The 23,779-nt window shown below is 49.0% G+C and overlaps 1 protein-coding gene across 2 annotated transcripts in view; it reads right to left on the reverse strand.

Moving 5' to 3' along the window:
* Positions 1-23,779, reverse strand: part of ASTN2 (astrotactin 2) — a 589,627-nt gene that overhangs the window by 38,408 nt on the left and 527,440 nt on the right. For both annotated transcript variants that reach the window (XM_074973795.1, XM_074973796.1), the window contains exon 20: positions 20,158-20,299. In XM_074973795.1, coding sequence (XP_074829896.1) covers positions 20,158-20,299 — 142 coding nt within the window. The remainder of the gene's footprint in view (positions 1-20,157; positions 20,300-23,779) is intronic.

A 23,779-nucleotide genomic window follows, 5' to 3' on the forward strand; every position in this document is an offset into this window, starting at 1 on the left:
CCACTCACCATGCTCTGCGTTTACAGGCCTGGAGCTGGGGCAAAGCCCCATGGACAGGTGTGAGATAAGTCATACAACACTCCGCTGTAACCCAAACTCCCTTTCCCCTTCCCCACTGGTCCCGCAAACCCCTCCTTGCCCTGCCCGCCCCCGCACACACCTCAATTTCATTATCTCCGATCTGGAGCTGTCTATTGCATGCTTTTTGCCAACGTAAATATTTAATCCCGGCGCATTGCACAGAAAGGCCCTTGTGGAGTTAACGCGCCAACTCGCGTTTCCACTTGGAAAACGTCTCATCTGGTGACACTGCAGCAGGCATAAACCAGGGGCAGGGTCAGGATGCCTGCGATGGACTGGCGGGATGGGCTGGTCAAGGCCGACTGGGGTTGTCTGGAGGGCTGCACAAAGCTGTGGGGGCAGGGATTCGGGGGCACGCATGATGGTCCCCTGCAAAGGGGTGTTCTGCAGGAGCCGCGCATGGGCAGGCTCTGAGCCGACGTGCAAGAGAAAGAGAAACGTCCGCCGCCAGCTACTCCCCTGCGGATGGCATGAAGTGCAGTAAATATGGGATGCCATGGGGCATGAGCTAGGGGAACCAAAGGTACTACGCTTTGTCGGCTTTCAATAGCATTCAGGTGACGTAGTCCTCTGCCGCGTTATCCTTGGCCCAGTATGTGTGATTGCTAGTATATAATACACGGGCATTACAGCAGCGCCCTTGAAAAGGGATGAGAGCCAAGAGCTCGGAGAACCCCCTCCCAGCCCATTTGCCACACCATTCCCCACAGCGACTCCTTCTGGATGAGGCTGGATCTAGCACCTGGGAGCTCCCACCACAGCCAGCGCTCCTACATCGTTGCTGTCACTGGCTGCTGCAGGCTACAGGCGGGGTGCCTGGCACAAAGGGGAACGGTTCCTGACAAGACACAGGACAATCCTAAACCAACTGACATAAGAGCAAACGCTGAACAGGGATACCCCAGCCCCGCCCGTGGCACTGGGTTTTAAATCTTGGCTTTAGATCCCAGCCCAAAGAGGCACTCATGTTAGCCGAGGAACCGTCTCTCCTCTTAGCTCCTCTGCTTTTCCCTAGGCCCTGCACGGGCTGTTTAAAAACAACAATAATAATAATAAACCTCAGGCCTCTCAGTCAGAGCGCAGGGCTGTGGTATGAGGACCAAACACAACAAAATAATAGCAACCAAATGTGCTGGGGAAGCTGACCAGATCGACAAATGAAAGACAGCTGCGGTGTCAGCACTGAGAACACCCCAGCCCCTCTCACATACACACACACCCACACCTTGCACACCCGTGCCAGCACGGATATATACAGCAGGGCTTGGGCTGAAGGACTAAAAACGGCAGTGTGGACACTCGGGTGCGGGCTGGAACCCAGGTGCTGAGACCCTCGCCCCTTGTGGGGTCTCAGATCCCAGGTTCCAGCTCAAGCCCAAACTTCTGTACTGCAGTTTTATAGCTCTGGGGCCTGAGCCCTGCGAGCCCAAGTCAGCTGACCCGGGCTAGCAGCATCCATGGTGTAGTACAGACATACTGTTTGACACTGGTATGTCCCCATGCCCACACACTAATTCCGAGAGCTCCTACACTTCCCCACCCATACACAAACGGGCTTTCAGACGCACACCTCTGCACAAACGGCCAACTGATTAAACACAAATGTACTCCTCTATCCACACATACAACCATGCACAAATGCACACAACCAGCCACATATCCAGTCCCTATTTATACACCCCAACATGTACACACACCCATATTCAGTGTATATGTGTATATACCCATGTATGCATAGCCATAGATTAACATACCTATGTGCAAACTGCATCCACACTCACACAAAGCATCCACACTCCCAGCAACACACCAGCACTCACAGTTACATACAGCCTCCTCCCACATACACAAACTCCATTGTCCAGTCACCTATCCCTATCCACACTCACACAACATATACATCTATGAGCTAACCCCTACCCACACAGACACCACACACCCCCTCAAACACATGCCCAGCCACCTGCCCCCTCTCACAGGGCTGCAGGTGCCCATGCCAGCACAGGAGCAGGGCCCCAGGGGAACTGCACGCTCTTGGAAAAATAAACAAACACCAAAACAAACCCCAGCTGAAAGCAGTAAGGACGAGAGAGGATGGCTGGGGTCACATTGATAGTGATTATGTGCCTCTGAGCCAGGCTGCGGCTCGGATAAACACATTACAGAGAGCAGGGGTGTAGTGAAGGTTGGACTTTATTAGATTACCCGGACTCTGTGTTCTCTGGTTTGTGAATGACTATAGAGAACAAAGATGTGCAAGAACAACACACAAGCCCCACACCCGTCCCCCTTCTGGGACTGGACTATGCTTCCAAATCGCTGCTACCCCCAGCAAGTGTGTGAGGAGGGGAAAGCTAGGAGGCTGGAGACGAGGAGCCAGAATCTCAGGGTGAGGGCGAGAGAGAGAGAGTTGGGAAAACTCACCCCGATGACTGCAGGGTGCATGTATTCACCAGCCACACCACCCACTGGAGAGGACCCTGAGACAAAAAATCCCTCCTCTGATCCCAGGAATGTTACCACCTGATGCTACCTTTCCAAAGGCAAACCCAGCTGCAGCACTCCAGAACTCTGCCTCTAGCCCCCCCTTCACCTGCCATTGCTACAGGGTACGCGTGGCTGACACTACAGCAAGGGCTTCACTCTGCATTGTTATTTTTGTTCTCCTGGTTCCATGTGGCCCCCTCGTGCTGCAAACCTTTCAGGGCAGGTGCGGGAGTGTGGCCTGGGCAGAAGGTGGTGATAGAATAAAGACCAGGAGCATGAGGGGTATCTTCACCGATTTGACTCTGGTGGGGTTACTCTAGATTTACACCACGGCAGCTGAGATCAGCCGCGGGCCATAGGCAGTAGCTACCTTGCCCTGGGAGAAATGACTGGATTTTCCACTGTGGAACCAGGTCCCTAGATAGTGTTCCTTCCCTCTCCAGCCACGGAGGGAGGGATATTCAGGGGAGGAAGGCAGTGTAGTTAAGCGCCTGTAAGCAGTGTCAGGATGAGCTCCACCCTGACATCTGGTGGTGAGGTGTGGCAAGTTGTGGAAAAGAACTTCAGGTGCCGATCTCATTTGCATAGGCACACCCACCCCGCCTAGAATGAGGCCATAGCTGCCCAAATGGTCACTTTGGCTGCTGTGGGATCCCCAGTGTCTCTGTTATTGGGGCAGGAAGAATAAATTGTTATTACCCTGATTATGGGAACTGTGCTTGGAACTGTACTGGGCCTTTTGTTATGATGGAGGGACTCACCATCAACTAAGTAGCACTCGCTAGGCAAGGGTTGTGGGTTCCAAAACTCTGTGAATTGAGAGAGGCTGGGGACAAGTATTAATACTTGGTGGCATGGGTCCCTTGGTGAGGGCCTTACATGCTGGTTGCACTGCCTCCTCTCTCCATTGTAGAATATCAGAGCTAATTTTGATTCTATTAGGAGTCTAGTTACAGGCTGCTGAGCTCACTTTAGGCTAATGGTGCACCAGCACTGAGGCTCCCCCACTACAAGCTGAATTCACCTAAGAGCTGAAATCACTGAGCGTTGTGTTAAGTAGTGGGGGAGCCTGAAGATATATTGTGGAGCAGTTTGCGGGATGGCTGGAGTGCCTTGTGGACAGGCTGGTGGAGCAGTTCGTGGGATGGCAGGAGCTGCTTGTGGGACGTGGAGCAGTTCGTGGGACAGCGGGAGCTGCTTGTGGGATGCAGAGCGGAGCAGTTTGTGGGACGGCGGGAGCTGCTTGTGGGCCGCAGAGCAGAGCCGACCAAAGCAGTTTGTGGGGCGGCTGGTGGAGCGGAGCGAAGGCCTATGGAGCTGTGGGGCGGTCAGCTTCAGATCATGTAAGGTGCCCCTTACCTCTCTTCCCCCCCCCACCCCCATCTCCACCCAGGTTGGGAGGTAAAGCTCTGCATATAAACTTTCGAACTCTGGGGCTGCCCTGACCAGGGACAGAGACTTTTGGGTCATTGGACTTTTGGGACTTTGGGTGATTTGGGGTTGCTGGACTCAAGAACCAAAGGGAAAGGGTATGCCCCAAATTTGCTTGGGGTGGGTTTTTGCTCATGGGTTGTGTTATGAATCCTGTTGGTGGTGTTTCCCCAACATAATGCCACATTGTTTCCCTCTGTTATTAAAAGGCTTTTTGCTACACTCAGACTATGTGCTTGCGAGAGGGGAAGTATTGCCTCTTGGAGGCGCCCAGTGGGGGTGGTATATATTTGTCCCAGGTCACTGGGTGGGGGCTCGAGCTGGTTTGCATTGTGTTATTGAAATGGATCCCCTAGATATTGAACCCGGCCCTTGTTGCTGCCAACTCTGACGGGCAGAAGGGTTACACGCCATTGGCAAAATTTGTGGCTTAGGAGCCTATGCCCAATTGACTCTGTCCCACCTTAGGCACAGAAACCCCTAGCCACCCCGGCAGCAGGGATGTGGGGCGGGGAGAGGAGAGAGGTGAGCTCAGGCTTCAGAGCCCATTCTATCCTTGCCCTCTCTCAGCGAAGGCTACTCACCAGGACACCCCTTTATTCGCAGTGCTGGCAAGTTTTTCTGACCTGGGAACCCAGCACCAGGGACTGCCAGTCACTCTCCACCATACATCTAACCATCTTCAGGGAACTTCACAGTAGCAACAAAATAGGCTTGATCCTGTATTCTTCACCCTGGAGATTGCGCTGCAAAGCATAGAAGCAAGTGTGCCCCCAGCTATGCATCTCAATTGTGGGTGCTCTTCCGAGCGGGATCTCCAGCCCTCCTGAGTTTGGCCCATCACCAGCAGTGACCCTTGGCGTGGATGTCTCTCTTTGCATGGTAGGGTAGGGGTTATGGGGAGAGCGGAAGAGCTCAGACCAGCTCTGCCTCCAGAGTATTCAAACGCCCTCAGTTACACAACAGAAACAACAGCCCATTGATGATCATGTATCTTGTTTGAGTAATTCCCCCCACCCCGATCCTTCCTCCTCAATATGCCTCCTAGTTATACAAAGGAAATATTTGGAGGATTTTATTGTGCAGTCCTGCACCCCAGACAGATTGAAAAGAGAAACCCACAGGAGATGCAATCCCAGCAAGAATGCACCCGGCCTGGCTGTGTACACATCTCTTTGTGGCGGCACCGCAAAACAGAGAGCTGAACTGATGTCAAAACCATGACAGTGACATGGTCAGAGGGGAGAAGAGAGTAACACCAGCTCTCATCTACGAGGAGCCAGCAACCTGGGTCATCCCTGGCCGTATGATCGTCAGAGTGCTCCAGACATCTAGTGCTGGCAAGAGACACTGCACTGCCCAAGGGAAACCCAAGGTGGTACATACTGTAGGTTGCATTTCTCCCTGTGAGTCAGTACTAAACCTATTCTCCAGGATCATGCTAGTGGAGGGAATGATTTTCAGCTGAGGCAGTGAGAGCTTTTGTTCATGAAAGATCCCCTAATAACAACACCTATCTCTGCAGTTCTCTACAAAAGGGGGAAACTGAGGCATAGAAAGGTGAAGTGACTTGCACCAGGTCATTCCGTGGCAGAACTGGGAGTAGCATCCAGCCCTCTTGAATTTCAGGCCAATGCTCTGTCCATTAACCCACACAGCCTCCATGCCACACTCTCTGCAAGAACAGAGTCTTAGCCGCAGGGACCAGAGACAGAGCATTACATTCCCCAACCCAGAGCTCCCCCTGCAGGGTCATTTAGATGCAGAATTTTTTTGTGTGGTCCCACAGTGTAAGTGCAGCCTTGCTGCGAGACCTCAACTAGCTGCTGGGGAGAGAGGGTTCGGACAGGTTGAACGTCCTGTGGTCAACAGAGCAGAGCCCCCAGCCCCCTGAGGTTGAGCCAGGTATGCTGCCTCCTGCCTTGGGGAGCTGGCGAGAATCCCAGTGCCTGAGGGCCCTGAGCTCAGCCAGTCAGGATCACTGGGAGCTGCCCAGTGGCCAGCGGTGATCACACTCCCTGCTGGGCTGCTCCTAGTCTCCCTGGTACATACTTGGGTTGTAGGTATCTTCAGCTCCAGAGGAAGCGGGGGAGTTCCTCCAGCCCAGGCTGGGAGGACAAAGGGAGCAGCTGTTCCCAGCAGAGTTAGAAGGAGCATTGGTGGGTTCTGGAGGGCACATCCCGTGCTGCGATGCATGGCATGGGCTGGAGCCGGGAGGGGAAGATGGGGATCCACAGATAACAAGGGATGTGGTTTGGATCTTCACTCGCCGTGCAGTAAAGCCGGGGCCAGGAAAGCTGAACACGGAGAAATGGGCACTGGTTCAGGGAATGACTTTGGGAAGGGAGTCGGGGAGAACCCTGAGCCCAAGTCCAACTCTCTGGGATTGTAAGACTGAACTTGTCACCTCCTACTCTTGAGCAGAAGGGGGGGGTCAGGCCGGGGGGCACCTGGCCATGCTCTCAGGTGTGCAGAGGGGAGAGGGTCTGAGGATTGGCCGGCTGCAGTTCCAGTGCCTGAGGCAGCTGGGGACACGGTTATCATGCATCTGACGAAGTGGGTATTCACCCACGAAAGCTCATGCTCCAATATGTCTGTTAGTCTATAAGGTGCCACAGGACTCTTTGCTGGGTTATCACTGATTCAGCAATGAACCCCTTGAATTTGGGCTTCCTTCCCCCCCACTCTCGCTCGTCCCAGTTTGGAGGTTCAGGTTTCCACAGCTGGTCCGCCACCTCGCCCCGGAGAGGGAAGCTAATAGACTGGCTCACCCCCGGATCCTTCCAAGTGTGCTCAGCTCCCGCTCTGAGCAAGAACCACCCCTGCCCCCCTCCTTTTTTAAGAAGCATTTTAATTATGACATACGTTTTGGCTCTGTGGGTTTCCGGCAAATGCCAGGGTATTTTCTTTCCCCCTTTTCATAACAGAAACCATATTGCTGTGTAATCAATTCATCTTGCTCTTGAAGGATGGAGGGGAGTATGTGGGATGAGATCAGAAGCAGAGGGGGGAAAAACCTAAAGGTACCTCGTCTCCTTCCTCAAAGAGAACAACTGAGGCGAGTGTTCCTGACCTTGGCTGTGTAATGTGGCATCAGATCTCAGGGGTCTGGCAAGCTCAGAGACTATAGTCAGGAGCACAGTGTAAACACATGACTAGAGAGAACTGAAACCTGGCCCCTCAGTTATCCACTGAAGACAGCACCTGTTGGGCTAGGTGGGATGTCCATCAACATATACATGGGTGGAGCTCATCACACATGCCTACTGGGGTGCAATACACTCAGTCCACATTAAACTCCCATGGCAGGGATTTGATCTTGCTCCAGCAGGGGTGAGGATGTGTCTTCCAAGCAGAAAGGAGAAGCCAACACATCCAGTGCTGGACAAACCTTTTCCAAGTGAATGGATTAAAGGACCATCAGATTCCAGTAAACCCCACTAGAGTGTGAGGAATTCAGGATCTTGTCTCAGACACCATGGATGATAACTGCCCCCTCCACACTCCCAGCTTTAAGACCATGTACTGTGCTCTCTAAACCAGATTTTCAAATATTCTGCATCCATTTAAGCACCAATGCAAAGAGCTCAGCTCCCTCTGTGGCACTTTGTAGCAGCTTTTGCAGAGAACTCGTCATTCAACATGCGCTGGACATGCTGAGTTGGGTGCTGAGCTCTTTGAAAAACTGGCCCCCAAGGTCAAATGTTGAGCTTGGATGGTCATGCAAAGGATCCTCAGTTCGAACTGCCTTGCAAGGGCAGTCCCGACGCATAACAATGATGGATGGTGGAATGGCTTGCATACAATCAGAACTAAACAAAAGCTGTACTGAGTCTTTAATGAAGTTCAGAAAATGTCCAGATAATGTTACCTCCCTTTATTTTTCATTTGGTGCACATGTTCCTGTGCTTCCCCGCGGTGAAAGGACTGAAATACTAAAGCAGGAAGCACCATAAATCTTAGACAAAGGCCTGTTCTTGTGAGATTTCTTGCTAAGGAACCAACCGTTTGGGAACTTATCAACGGCGATCATTGCTGAGGGTACTCAGGGCATAGTTCGGGGCGATCACTGATGGAGCTACGTGGAGGAAGCTGAGAGGGTAATGCATACCGAGACGGCGTTCCCATCTTGTCCATGGAAAGGACAGATGCACCAGTAAATCTTACGTCCTCATGTTGCCTTCCAGTCATTCACTAATTAACCCTCACAACACTTTAATGTCAGGCAGGTAAGTTGTGTGATCTCCATTTTACAGATGGGAAAACTGAGGCACTGGGAGGTTTAAGGCAATATTTTCCAAAGTGTTCACTCATGTGGGGTGCGCCTGGTTTTGGTTGGCCAAATTTGGGCACCTTGGGCTTGATTTTTTTCAGAGGCCTTGAGTATGCACAACTTCAGTGGAGGTCAATGGGAGCTGCGAGTGGTTGGCACCTCTGAAAATCAAATCCTACGGCGGTCTCAAGTTAGGCACCCAGAAATGATTGGCTACTTTTGCCCATTTAAGCCCCACATTAGGATGTTGAGTACCTACACCAGGAACTGTGGGAGCTCTGAGCCTGTGAAAATCAGCCCTACGACAGGTGCCTAAAGTTGGCACTGCAAATTAGTGAACGCTTTTGATCATTTTGCCCTTCAGTGACGTGCCTCAGCAGCCCCAGAGAATCTGTGGCATGGTTGAGTCTAGAACAGGAGAATTTCAAACCCAATCCACCTGAACATACTTCCTCCAAAGCCTTGACCCAAACCTCATGGAAGTCAGTGGAAAGACTTGCATTGACTCCAGGGGGCTTTGGATCAGACCAAGAAAGTCAAGCAAAGGATCCAGTGATGGAACAGCTCAGAAAAGTCCAGGAGCGATTACACATGGGATCTCAGTTCCCCTCTCAAACTTCCCAGCCAAGGATTAGAAAAAGAAAACCAGGCAAACTATATGGAAAAACAATAAGAGAGTGAACGTTCAGTTAATGTATATTGGAAAGCAGCTGAGTCCAGCAACCCCCTCCCAACTCACCCCTCTGTGGAGGATTCCTGCATCCATCCACCTCTCCTCTGCAGCCCCCAAGATAACCACATTGGCAGACTTGGAAACATTTTTTGTCTTGAAACCTTGAATTGTAAGAATGGCTTGCACAGCTGGGATGGGTTGTTGGTGGAATCAAACCCTGATAAAAGGCAGCAGCAAGGCTTGGAAAGGGTGCCTATGACGTAATGCTTTGCGTAAATGAGAGATTAGGAGAGAAATATTAAAAAAAAAAATAAATTAAAAGAAGAATATGAAGCACCCTCCTGGAGATAAGGCTGGCGAGGACTTTGTGTGCCTTTGTTTTGGGTTTTTTTGTGGTTGTTACAAGAAAGCGGGATGAGGGGGAGTTGTTGCAGGTGTCAGCTGGAGAAAGAAAAAAAAAGTTTTACAGACGTACAGGCCAGTTTGACAGACACTACTACTGTGATGAGCTTTCAGGTCTCAGGCAGGCATGTCTCCAGAAGTTCTCACGTGGCACCTGTCACTGTAATGTCGGAGCTATGCACCACGGCGTGCGGAGGGGGCTTACTCAGTTGACAACTGCAGGAGGATTAATTTGTGGCTTAACTTGCTGCTTGAACCAGGACCACTTTAGAGGCCAGTCCAAAGCCTATTTCAGTCGATGGGAGGCTTTTCATTTATTTCAAGAGGCTTTGGATCAGGATGGAATTTTAGAGGCCCAGACTGGAGCTGTGCTTTCTGCACCTCTAGCCCTAATTGTAAATACTGAGCATTTGGAAATCTTGATTCATCCAGATCCATCCTCATCAGCAGCACATTTATGTACAGAGGCTGTTGCTGCAGAGACTAAGAGCCCTGGGTTTGAAGTTCCCCATGGGTGGAACAATCCTATTAAAAAGTGGAGTCACTTTTTACACATCCTGATGAACTGCTGGAAGGTTCAGGGGTGAGGACCAGCCTAGCATTCCCTGGAGAGCAGTAGCTAGCTGTAAACAACAGGCTGAACTTTTTCTAGAAACTTCCATCCTAAACGGTCCAAGCATTTGACCAACAATGAATGACTCCACACCGCAGCTGGATCACCACCCATTTTGCAGACAGGGAAATGAGGAGGTCAGGGGATGCAGTGAGTCAACAGCAGGGCTGGAAATAGAATCCAAGACTCAGATGGCGACTCCCAGGCCCCTCCGTTCCAACCACGAGGCAGTACTATGTCTCTGTATTAAATGCTTGATTTATCCCTTGCCAACCTTTACCGAGCACCATTTAGGTCCACCAACAACCAAAGTGGCCCCAGGAAGAGTTTACAGCATCTATAATTCCAGCTGGAAGGAACTGGCCTTACAATACGTTCCTTTCCCTATAGGAATAGGTGGGGCACCAGAGGCACTGCTGAAACAACTGGAGTGGGGCCCCTCTTACCTTTCCCTTCACCAAGGGACTGTCTTTGTCAGGAGGAAAGAAAAAAGGCTAACAGCAAGAGAGTGTTCCAGGCTGGAGAGTTTAGGGCACCATAACAACCTGGATCTCCCCCACATAAGCCCCTTGGGTACCCAGATGTTATCCCTACTCAGGAAATGGGAAAGAAGAGGATGGGGAGACTATCCGCTAAAGCAGTGTTTCCCAAACTTTTTTGGCCACGGAACACTTTTTAGCCTGGTATATATTTACGGAACACTTATAACTGAAACGTGCCAGAAAGGGGTAGACGCCAACAGGCTTGCGTGCCGCGTTCTGTTTACGCCACGATATTCAATACGAGATCTATCAATAACCGGAAAAAGAGTTTTATGTTAAATTATAGTCATTCAAAAAGAGTTGTAAACTACGCTTCAAATATGCCAAATTTAAAATTAAAAAAAAAATTAAAGACCCTTTTTAAAAATGACGATTCTTTCACGGAACAGCTAGTCACATCGTGCGGAACACAGTTTGGGAAACGCTGCGCTAAAGAAAGGTGTTGGCAAACTGTTGCTGGGATTCTATATACCATGCAGCTCTCGGCTTCTCTCTCTCTTGCAGGGGGTGCTATCTGACACCCGATCCAGCAAAGCGCATCATGCAAGTGCTTTACTGCAGTCGGGTGGCAGTGAGGAAAAATGATTGCTAGAAAAGGAAGAGTGTGGTCATGTTGCTACACCAGAGCACTTTGTAAGGCAGGACTCCTGGGTTCAATTCTGAGTCTTGCTCTCAAATTGCTGGGCAACCTCGGGAAGTCACTGCCTTTCTCTCTGCCTCAGTTTCCCCAACTGTGACATGGCTAATAAAAGAAAAGGCGTACTTGTGGCACCTTAGAGACTAACAAATTTAGTCTCTAAGGTGCCACAAGTACTCCTTTCCTTTTTGCGGATACAGACTAACACGGCTGCTACTCTGAAACATGGCTAATAAAAATAACACTTCCCCTCCTTCTAGGGCCAGCTCTCCCCTGCAGTGTTCTCCTGCTTAGATTAGTGAGAGTTACATGTGTCCGGCAGTGGCCAGGGGAAATCAAACCTCAGGGCTGGCCTGAGAGTTAAATTAGCATTTGTCCTGGTCATTACAATCACCAGGTGAAAGCAGCTGTAGAGTTCAGAGAATCAATATAAAAGCAACGGTGGAGGACTTAGGAGCACAAAGAAGCTTTTGCTGGCTTAGAAACGGACCAAAGCCAATAACATCTCTGTTTGTGTTTATTTCTGTAGCTCCCTGGGTCTCTTGCACTGTCTCTTCCATTACAATCAGAGAGATAAGGTTAGAGAAAAAAACCTGTTTACTAGTATTAGGTTACTACACACTCAGAAGTGAAAATAACCTTCAAGCACACAGATGAAAAGGGTTAGTAAATCTGCAATGGGAAACTGGTGGGACCAGTAAGGGCCAATTCCCCACCAGCCTATCAACAGACCAGGCTGATAGGGTCCTTTCCCTCCCCTTTCCTGTTAACATTTCCTAGCAGAATCATCAATTTTTACGTTCCTGTCTGCAATACCTTACACAATGATCTAAGAATTCCACCTCCTCCTCGCTCCCCCTTCAACTTTCCTATCTTGCCTTCCTCCTCCAGCCGACCCCAATGGACCCATGCAAATAAGCTCAGAGACGGCTGGGGGTCTACAGATCAGATGCCAGGAGCTTTATAGCAAAAATGCAAAGAATGTTATTTCATTCCTGACATCCTGAGGAAAGGTTGGGAAGAGGCTGGGCGTGGGGGGAATCTATAATGCTTGCTCTATTTCTGTTTACAGTGTGGGGTGTAGTCAGAAATGGGGGCAGGAGGGAGGGAAATTTTGCCTTTCCCAACAAAAGAGGAGAGAAAAGACCAGCTTTTCAGCTAGTGTAAATCATCAGGACTCCATTGAAAGCACTGGAATTACCCCAGTTTACACCACATGAGAACCTGGCCCACATGTCCAAGTTGAGGACAGTCAGAGACAACCTCTGCCCTGAGCAGTTTACAAGCTAAAAAGAAAAGACAGACATAGGAAGCGCTTGTCTTAAGATCACACAGCAGACCTGGGGTCAGAACCCACGTCTCCTGAGCCAGCACTCTAGCCACTACACTACGCTGCCTCTCCTGTAGCATGCTGGGCTTGGCACACCATAGAGCTGCTGTGAAGTTGAGAGTGGAATCTGAACTTCATTCAAGACCAGGTAATTTTGGAAAAAGGGTTTTGCTTTGGGCCCATCTCTCGTGGGCAAGGGAAGGCTGCACAGGGAGGGACAGAAGGAGGCCCCTTGTCACATGACCCAGCTGTTGCTGTATGGACAGGACAGTTCCATCCACAAGTGGCAGGGTGATGAGCGGGGAGAGGAGACGGAAGTGGTCCATCCTGTTGGTTGCTTGGGTAGGGAGAGAAGCACCTTGCTTTCTTTCACACGTTTCCATTTGTGAATCCTTTCCCAAAAGTGTATGCATGATTTTAATGCTGGTGGAAGAAGCCAGGCTTGGAAGCTGCCTGTGGGTACCACCATGATACGGACAGTCCGGGCAGTAGCAGCCCAACCTTCTCCCTAGCCTGGGGGTATCACCTGTACTAGTGAGGGGAGGCCAGGCCTCATGGTCCTTTCAGTCCTGGGCCCATCTGCAATGATCACCTTTCACAAGGGTCCATTAATGCCTGCTGCAGTTATATTTTGGTAGGCAATGTGGACACCTGTCAACTGGGAGCTGGACTTAACCCCTACAAACTCATGTCACCTAAGCCTACATTTGGACAGCCTGATTTTGCTGCAACTCTAAGATCTTGAAAGAAGGAGGTTCTTGCAGTTCAAGCCCAGGTCTGGGACATAGGAATCCTGGGCTCAATTCCTGGCTCTGCCACAGACTCCCTGATGAACTTGGGCAAGTCCCCTCATCGTTCAGTGCCTCAGTTCCCCATCTGTAAAATGGGGATGACAATACTTCCTTCTTGCGTTGTCTATTTAAACTGCAAGCTCTTTGTGGCAGGGTCTGTCTCTTACTATGTGTTTGTACAGCACCTAGCACAATGGGGCCCTGGTGTCACTGTAATACAAATATTAAAAATATGTAACAGGAATTGCCTATATGCGCAGCTCTTACTGACCTTCATGTATTTAGACTGTAGGCATTCTGGGGCAGGGGCTGTTTGCACAGCCTCTAGCAAAAGGAGACTCTGGATCCATGGTTGTGACTCCTAGGTCCTTTGGTAACATAATAAAATAAAAATAAAACTCAGGTATTAGCTAGCCAGGCTGTACAATCTATTGGAACTGCTCTGCTCTGAGATGACATTGCCAAGAATCCTGTATTTGTGTCTATGGTAGAGTGAAAGTAGAACTAATGGGCATTTTTAATGTTCAATGCTGAGGGGTGGGGAGGAAATCACATGCACACACACAAACACTCAGTCTCTGCTTAGTTCTCCATGACATCTGTCCCCCTTTTGCTGCACATGCTGCCAGTCCTTGATGCCCTGATAAGTAAGCAAGCACGGTAATGCATGCAAGACAGATGTATGGTATCATGAAGAAAATGGGGGCTACGTTTATTATTCCTTTAAGAATATCTTTAGACCTCTATTACTATTGTGATGTCTGCTACATGGGCGCAAAGAGTTAACTTCATGCTGGGGAGTGGTGGGTGGGGGTGTTATTGGCAGGAAGGCAGACAATGGTTGTAGATAGCTCCATCAGGGATACTTAACAAACAGCACAGGTGTCTAGAGCTGCTGAAGGTGTCCTTGTTCAATGGAGGCACAACTGAGCCGTTTCTGTTTTACCCAAGTCCAAGGGGCGACAACTGGCCAAAGACTATGGACTTGCGAATGACTCTGGTCTGCTGTAACAAACCCAGTGAGATTGGAGAATGGGGGAGGAAAACGGGTAAGGGCAGGAAGAGACAAAGGTGTTAGAAACTGCTGTTTAAAGAGACTCTCTCTAGCAAGGGAGGGCAGAGCAAAGCCAAAAGACAAGAGTGGGTGGGAGATGAGAGAGGGCAGAAGAATCATGACCTATCGGCTCTCAGTAAGGGTGAAGAACCTGCGGCAGGGTTTTGTGTGCAGGGTGTTTATTATTTCTCCACAGATCTGTCTATCTCTTGTGCTGTGTCTGTGGTTACAACTGCACTTGGAGCTAGATGGGTGACTCCCAGCTCCAACGGACATACTCCTGCTAGTGCACATCAGGCTAGCCCTCCAAAATTAGTACTGTAGCCATGGTAGCAGGGGCAGCAGCATGGGCTAGCTGCCCTGAGTATGTACCCACAGGGCTCAGGCAGGTCTGTATTCAGGGCAGCTAGCCTGTGCCACCGCTGCCCAGGTTACCACAGCGACACTACTACTCGCAGCGAGCTCCCTGGCTGAGAGCTAGCGCACGAGCCGGGAATCACACCCCTAGCTCCAGCGGCCGATATAGCCGCCGAGGAACGTGGCACTCTGAAGATGGCATGCATAAGCTACCGGGGAGACTTGGGAAGTCAGCACTGATCCTGGGGCACAGGGCAGTGGACCAGAGGGTCCCACTGGCCAGTGAAGGGTGCCGAACAGGGAGTATGTTTAAAAGGCCTGATATAGGGACAGTAGCTGGATGCTGCTCAGACCCAATAGGCTTAAAAGCACATGGGATCCAATGGAAGGATCCAGTTTTGCAGCCTGGTGACTGTCCAGAGGCAGAAGCTTAGCCAGGGCTGAGTTTCAACCTGTTCTGCTACGTCTTCAGCTACGTCTACACTACGAACTGGGGATGAGTCCCTGCTTGTGTAGACGTACTTGGCGAGAACTAGCACGAGTATAAGTAGTAGCATGGGCAGTGGTGGCCCAGCTTAGCTATGCGGAGCACAAACTTGCCTGAACCTCATGAGGATGGACTTGGCATAGCTTGCCATCGCCGGCACTATCCCGGCGACACGGCGCTCTACACCCACACCAGCTCTTACCCATTACGAATCAAACCCCTCGCTCGGAGGGTAGACATGGCCTTTGAGGATCTGCTGCTGCTGGCTACTGAGCTCACTCATGTGTCTTTCTGATATACGAACAATAACAATCCCTACCAACTAAAGAGCAGCAGGCATTTGCCAGCATTAGCAGGCTCTTGTATGCATATAAATAGCCAGACATGCAGTCAAAAAGGCATATACACTTTGCACAGGCTAAGCCTAGCTGCACTGGAGACAGCTGCTGTGCCAGCTAGCGGATTAAGCTGGCTAGCAGGATTTGCTGGCTGTGGCTGCAGCCCCACGTAGTAGAGTTTATTGCTGTTCTGAGGTCTGATTGTAGTCACATGGCTATAATTCACTTCCATCCAAGGGAACTGACCTTTCTTCCGCAGCTCCCCATCAAGAGCTCGAGACACAACGAGCCATTTCCTCTGGCTTCCAAGTTTCTGTCTCCTTGAGGTGATGATGCACAGCGACCTCTCTCCCCATGACCTCTCTGACACATTTGCACGCTCGGGATGGTGAGAGGCCTCGGGTCAGGTCAGCAACACACCAAGGTAGCCTATCTGGCATGGCGAGGGGAAAAGCAAACTCAGCGGGAGGCTGGAGGCTCCTTCTCGGCAGAAGGACACGCTCCAAGGAAGAGGCTCTGGAGGGGTTCCTGATGACTTCCATATTGTTTCCAGTAAATTTTGTGCTGATTCTTGGCACAAACACCGGAAATGAATAGGCTAGGTCAGGAATGTAAATAAAGTGAAACATTGGGATTTAATCTAATCTATAATTATAGTATCTCTGGTAGAGGAAAGAGCGGCTGGTGCTGCTCCTGCTTTCGCAGAGCCGATCTATAGAAGAGCCAGAAGAGGTTTCATCTCCTTTTCCAAAATCTCCCTCTTTGGCCCCCAGCTAGTGGCTTCTCCCCAAGTGCTTTGAAATAAACACGCTGGCTAGCAATCCCGTTCTCCAGCAGCTGATCAGGTACAGCACTTGGATGCGGACGGCTTTTACAGCTCAGTAAACTGGTGTCCTAAGTGCTCGGAGAGCAGCTAGGTAAGGAGATGAGACGGGGGAGGTTGGTTGCAGGGGTAGGGAGGTTGCGGTGTGCAAAAGGAGATAACCCAACAAGTCCCATTTAGGAGAGGGGAATAAAGGAAGCTGGTGGACCTCTGGGGTTGGGTTATGGGTGATGGACCCTCTAGGCTGATCTTTGCCTTTGGTCAGATGCAATGGACATTTAATGGCTGCTGTGCAATGAGCTACGGGGTCTCAGAACTATCACAAAACCATCAGTACAATTGGCACTAATTACGCCCCTTGCTGGTTGTCCCAGGAGCAGCCAAGCATTGACCAGACATGGGGGTGGCTCTGCCAGACCAGGCTTGGAGGAGTGAGTGGGTTGCCTGAGTTCTGTCTGTTCTATGGGGAGAGGAATTCTTGCTCATGGCACATTTTGCCAGCAGGATATTTAGTTCATCTCTCTCTCTCTTTTTTTAAGGGACATACACCAAATGCTGTATTCTCCAAAAACACCCACAAGCAATACGGCTGTGTATTTTTAAGTGGGCGTTCACATGTTTTCAGTATGGATTTGTGTGTACATGCATGCATTTGTGTGTGCACGTTTGTACGCAGGTATCTGTGTGTGTGCGAACTTGCATGTGTATGTGTTTACAGGCAGGCACGTGTGTATTATATCTGCTCGTGCTGTAGGATTGGTGTAACAACCCTAATGTTTTACAGGCAGAACAGCCCAAGCTGGAAGGCAACTTGTTCTCATCAAACTGAAAATGAAGAAAGACATACAATTTAGTTCTGCTTTTGTTAGTTTATTTGTTTCAATTACAGAAACCTCAAAAACAGAAAAATCAATTAGCTTGTTTGTTCAAAGATTTTGTTTTTCTTAAAAAACTGAATCCTGGCTTTGACCTAAGGACAGAAATGTACTGAGCGATTGGTCAATAGTGTTGCCTAATTGCTTTAGGTGATTCAAAACGAAAAGCCAAATGGACAGGACGTCAGATCCACATTTACGGATTTGATCAGCCTTGCGTGATCGCACAGGTCTGTCGCTCTCTTTAGATGATGTCCTCCAACTGTCCAGAGGGCAAAAGGGTTTGCCTTTTAAAAACACCGATGCAGCACAGTGCATGTGCATTCACCGGACAGCCTGAAAGAAATCTCAGCTCTTGACCGAATTGCTGCAAGCTGGATTTTGCCCATTTTAGAGTCTTCCAAGAAAGAGATTTTTCCACAAAAATAAAAAAAAGCGAAACAAGGAGAAGAAATTTTAAACCCAACCTTGTGCCCAGGGTTTTGTTTTAGTTATGTCTGCGTGGGTTCAGAACAGAGCATTAGCCTCACAGGTCACTGTCCTGACTTTCTGCGTTTTGTGTCACAACTGTATGGGTGTTTGCAGAGAACAGTCCTTAGGATTACACTACGTGTGTGTGGGGGGTGTGTGTGTGCATGTGTGTGCACGCACACACTGCATGCGAACATGTGTGTTTACAGACAGGTGTGTGCGCATACTGACGGGTGTATGTACCAGTGAGTGAATGTGTATGTTTAGATGTATACACATATCAGCCCCTATATACGTGTGTATGGACCAGTGTGTGTGCACAGATGCTAGCATCTGTGTGTACGTGCTGGTGTGCACGTAGCATTCTGGGATCCCCAGGGAAATGGCTGCCAAGCCCCACAGATCCTTAGTCAGATGCATGGAGCCTCTCTGTGTGCCTCCCAAATCCCACCTATACTCCCAGAACATCTGCTAGCTCTCCCAGTTCCAACTTGTCTTTGAAAGGCATGAAGAGAGGAGATAGAGAGCTAGACCCAAAGCCCATGTTGTCAGTGGAAAGACTCCCAGTGACTGCAATGGGAGGTGGCTCAGGCTTTTAGTACAGAAGGCTGCTGCATCATTGTATACACCAAGCTGTCACGGAGGTTTGGCCCACTTCCCCTGAAGGCGGACTGCACAGAGCAGCAGCTTCCCAAATCCACCCAGCCACACACTCCCTAATGCACACATGTTCTACTTGAGAGTAGCTAGCAGGGATGCTGGTGGCTGCTCGCTAATTGAGGACCACCTCTCCCCACCTCCATTGCTATGGGGTTCAGTGCTGTGCAGCAGAGAAGAGCCTTTGGCCCAGGGAGAGGACAACACTTTGTCTACATGCCCTTGGACAAATGGTAAAGCTTTGCACCTTTGACCTGAGAATCCCCAAACCCTTTACAAACACTGGTGAATTAAGCCACACAGCTCTCTGGGAGGCAGGCAAGGATCATGCCCCTATTTTGCAAATGGGGAAACTGAGTCATAGAGGTGCCTTGGCAAGTCATACAGGGAGTCTGTGAGAGAGCTGGACCCAGTACCCAGTTCTCCTGACTCCCAGCCCAATGCTTTAACCTCCAGACTAGCCTCCCCAGAGACTGGAAGGCCAATAGAATTGCTCATCCCTTCTGACAACGAAGGACCAAGCTGCCAATAGCTCGCAAGTGACGAGATTTTACTGGAGGCAAATCATTAGCCAGCTCCGTTCCAGACTCTTCCTGGCATCTGCTCATTCCCAGTGATATTAATAATTATATTACATACCTATATATATTTTAACAAGGAAACATTTAGAGTTATTCAATGGCAAGCACCATTTGGAGCCTGCTCCCAGATGCGGCACAGCACCAGAGTTGTGCAATAAAAGCTCTTCCCTCTTTGGAGGTTGTCAACGTACTTAATGGGGTGGGGAAGAGAGGGCGGAGCGGGAGGTGAAGGGAAAGTATTAATCAAGATCTTAAAAAGTTCTCGTTGACAGTCCATTTGCCAGCTCTCAATTTAACTGCCTTTGTGGTCCCATAAAAAGTTTCATTACTCACTACAAAACGTGTTTTAATTATTACAGCCGCTCTGACATTAAGGCCTGGGTGTTTCTCTCTCTCAACTCTTTTTCTGTCTCTCTCTCTTTTTTTTACGTTTGCTCTCCTACCTTTCCCCGTCCCCTGTACGCCAACTGAGCCACGCAGGGGATGCAGTGCACGGAAAGCACAGAGATGAGGAAGGGTGGTCTTGCAGGTAAAGCACAGGCAAGGGAATTGGGCCTATGTGACCTTGGACAGGTCACTGTGTCCTTCAGTGCCTCAGTCCCCCCCCCCCTCTGTAAAAATGAGGACAATGACACTTCCGTTGTCTATTTGGATTGGAAACTCTTCAAGGCAGAGTGTGTCCCTCATGGCGTGTTTGCACAGTGTCTAACACACTGAGGACTCTAAGCCATTCTGTAACATTCATAATACTGCCTCTGGTTGCCCTGCCTGCTAAGCGGGGAAATGGAAAGGGGAGAATCTGGCAAGGACTCAAACCCATCTGCTGCCTCTGAGGAACTCCCTTTAGGGTCAGATTCCAATCTCCCTGATGCTGGCTCAATTAATCAGAGTGAGGCAGACCATATCCCATCATGCACATGATATCAGAGAGCTGCGATAACCTCAGTGAGATCTCTTTTATCCCACTTACCCATTCATGGAACCGAACCAAACTCCCAGATCCAAACAGCCCCAGTCTCTCCAATGCTGGACGACGGGATCTCAGTTTCATGATCTGAGCCTGTCTCGGCTCCTAACGCACAGTCAAGACATGTGCACCCAACAAACCTGTTTGTACAGCGCCAACCTCAACGGAGCCCTGTCTTGGTACAGCCCTCTAGGCACTACTGCAATCAAAATGTTAACCAATAACTGCATTATATGCTATCTCTCAACCCTCCTCCCCATCCCACCCTACATCCATCACTTTCTTACTTGTACAGGCCATCTGGTTCCAGGCACTTGAAAATGACCGAATAAAGGCTGGTTTCTGGGACCTCTCCATGGCTCCTGCCAGCTGCCACGCAGGACGTTCCAAGTCCAGAGAGCAAATCATCAGCAAAGCTCAAGGATTCTCCTGAAGACCAAAGAGCAGAAGGGCAAGATTAATAAAGCTAAGCAACCCCATGCTCAATCTCCAGCCCTGGCATTCATTATTTCCTGAGCCTTTCCCTAAAGGACGCAAAGCAACTCATATACAGCACAGGCCTGCAGGTAATCAGAAAGGAAGAAGCTGCACCAAGGGCTCCTATAGGGTATATTGCCCATACACAGTGCAGGGCCACCAGCAGTATACAAGCCCATTGCAGGGCCCATACACTGCAAGGCAAATCCAGACCGAGTTGACTCACAGCTTGGACTGGGCAATATGAGCACTCATAGAGCATATAGGCAACACACAGATTCACTCCAGGGATGACCCTGCAAATGTTGAACCCTGAACCTACATCCTCTAATGGGGCAATGCATCCTTCTTTGGAAGAAAACAGACTTAGTGCTTTGGTCGGTCTTTTCCACCTCAAAAATCTCTGATTTCCGATTCTGTTTTTAAAGTGACACTACCACTTTTTCAAACAAGCACCTGTCACAGTCAAGCAGGTTTCTTCACCTTGGCTACTACTAACACCTTAGATGACCGGCATTGAAGGACATTTTAGAAATGCCATGTCCTTGTCACGGTTATGCTCTTTATTTGTTGCTTTTTCTCTCAGGCTGGCTGGACAACAAAAAGCAATGACTTCCCGTTCACAGACCGTCTCCCCGTCAGGTTCTAAACGCTGCAGAACTTGCAGTTCGAACACTGCAGGGAGATGATTGCTTCTTTTAAAGCCACCGTTTTTATTATAATTTAAAATAATAATAAATAATAATCACGCAGGAACATTTTTGTAAGTCTTAGGTTTTATACAAGCTTATTTTTACTACTACACCACTCAGTTTTTACAGCATGACCCAATTTAAGTTGACAGCATCCCTTTAATTACACTTCTAGGACCTGACTCCTCACTGCTTTCCCCTACGTACCGTTATTTATACCAGCGCAAAGTGAGTTACTATTTGGATTTTTCACAGGCAAAGCAGTGGAAAATCAGACCCAGTCCTTGCTATTGATGTACACTGGGAGTAATTCCATTGAAATTAGTTGAGTTACACTGGTGTGAGTGAGCTCAGAATCAGACCCTTCATTCCTGCTTGTGCCAGGGCACCTTGTATGGAAGTGCCAAGGTTTTATGGCTCATATCAGAGAAGAATTCTGTTCTGATCATATTTCTTTCTTTGCATTTTTAACTGAAAGTAAATCTGATTGAGGACCACAGAAATGGAACATAAATTTTAAACTCTTGGTATGAAATGTGAAAAGCAACACATTGGTGTAATCAACACGGAATGCATAATTCCCGCAGGCTGATTACCCAGATAGCACACACAAAAATTGTGTCTTGTCACAAATTACACAGTTCAATAACAAATGTCCCCCTTGACTGGAGAGAAGAGCAGCAATAAATTTCTTCCTTTCCTAAAGGAATCCAACTCTTAATTATTCATCTTAATGCACCATTCAGGCCCAGGCTCTCGGTATGATTTGCTGTTTCCAAACAATTTTTCAGGCAGATCCATTACTGCTCTCCATATTTTAACATTGTTATTAGAGATGGACCTGAACCAAATTTTGAGGAAGTCTGATTGAGAAGAAGGTTTTGGGTAAAGCACAGGACTGGGACGCAGAAGATCTGGGTTCAATTGCTGGCTCTGCCATGGACTTCCTGTGTGACCCTGGGCAAGTCACTTAAACTGACTGGGTTTCTGGGCAGATTTAAAAACAAAAAAACAAACCCAGCTTTGAACTGATTGGCCCTTGGTTCCAACCTTAACTTCCTGCCCTTTTCACACAATACATAACCAGACTGTAGAATTCATTGCAATAGGATGGTATTAAGGCCAAGAATTTACCAAGATTCAAAAAGGGGTCAGCCATTTATATGGATAACAAGAAAATCTAGAGAAAGAATAGTTAACGCTATGAAATTTTGGGAGGGATATTAAACTGCATCCTTCAGGGCTTAAATCAATCTTTAACTATTAGAGATCAGGAAGAGACTTAATGTGGGGGCATATTAGTCCACATCTGTCTTCTGTGGGTTCTTTTGACTTCCTCTGAAGCATCTGGCATGAGGTGATGCCAAAGGCAGAATACAGGAGTAGAAGGACCACAGGTCTGGTCCTGTCTGGCAATTCCTATGTTATTGCTCATGATCTTGGTGCCCACCTCATTCAATTGTGGTTTCATTACTGCTTAACTTAGACCTTGTTCTTTGAGACCGGATGCCCTGTACCTTTGAACAGACACAATGCACCCGAGCGTATAGGCATGGTTAACATTATAGTTCAGATACAAACTGACTTTCCACCATTACAGCTTTGTTGTCTGGAATTGCTGCTGATGTCTTGAAGGTTCCTGTTCTGAATACAGGGTCACAGGTTACTTGAGGATAACCAGAAGAAGTTTGGGGTTGAGGTGACACAGCACATTCTAGTGAGTCTAGTGCAAATGTTTGGGCACAAGAGAGATTATCACTGCTTGCTGCACAGCCAATGCTCTCCTGACTTAAAACAATAGTCACTCATTATCTGGTTTGATGTTATTTTGCAGTTGCAGAGTTTTAGGGAAACACAGCTATGTCTAGCTGGGGATTTATGGAAGCACCTGCATTCGAAATGAGAGTTAATAAATGCACGTGATGGGCAGAACATACAAGTGCTTTAGTGCTCTAAAGGCTGGTGGGCTCTTTCACCAGCAAGGGAAGGGAAGCAAACTCCATGCCCGAGTCCTTTGTAAGGGCCTTTGAACAATGGGCACAAACATAACAAACCTGAAAATGCTGGTTACAATCCCCCCAAAAGCTTTTTCCCTACCTCAAGCCCCAAGAGAGAAAGAGAACACACCCTTCCTCCCTCAACCCAGCCATGTGATAGGCAGGGATCTCTTATCCCTTTCCAGGCTGCTGCTTTCACTCTGCAGGGGATTCCAAAGCCCTGGCACTTCCGCTGCCAGCCCTAAGAGGTGACCCGGGCAAGCCAGAGAATGGCCTGGGTTCTGAGATCAAGTTAGAGCCAGGAGTCTCACACTGCTCCAACAGGCACTATGGGGTGTATCTGAGACCAGCACAGCACCCACACAGACACCAACATATGCATCTGGGTTTTTCTAAAGAGACCAGAACATCAGGCACTGAGCACTTTTGAAAATTGGACCCATCTGTCTAGTTACTTCTCTGGACCCCACCACTGCAATATCTGAGTTCCTTGCAAACATTAATGAATTTACCATCACAACACCCCTCTGGGGCAGGAGAGCACTAATGTTCCCCAGATACACTGGGGGAACTGAGGCACAGAGAGATGTGTTTGTGGCAAAGCCACCTATTGAACCCAGGTCTCCTGAGACCCAATCTAGCACATGAACATGAAAAACGTCCTCAAGTTGGCAGATAAATAGTTGCATAAGAACTGTGCTGACCAGAAGCCAGGGTGCTCTGGGAAAAGGTACCTTAGATAA

The sequence above is a fragment of the Natator depressus genome, chromosome 16 (assembly GCF_965152275.1).
Source record: "Natator depressus isolate rNatDep1 chromosome 16, rNatDep2.hap1, whole genome shotgun sequence".
Lineage (NCBI taxonomy): Eukaryota > Metazoa > Chordata > Testudines > Cheloniidae > Natator > Natator depressus.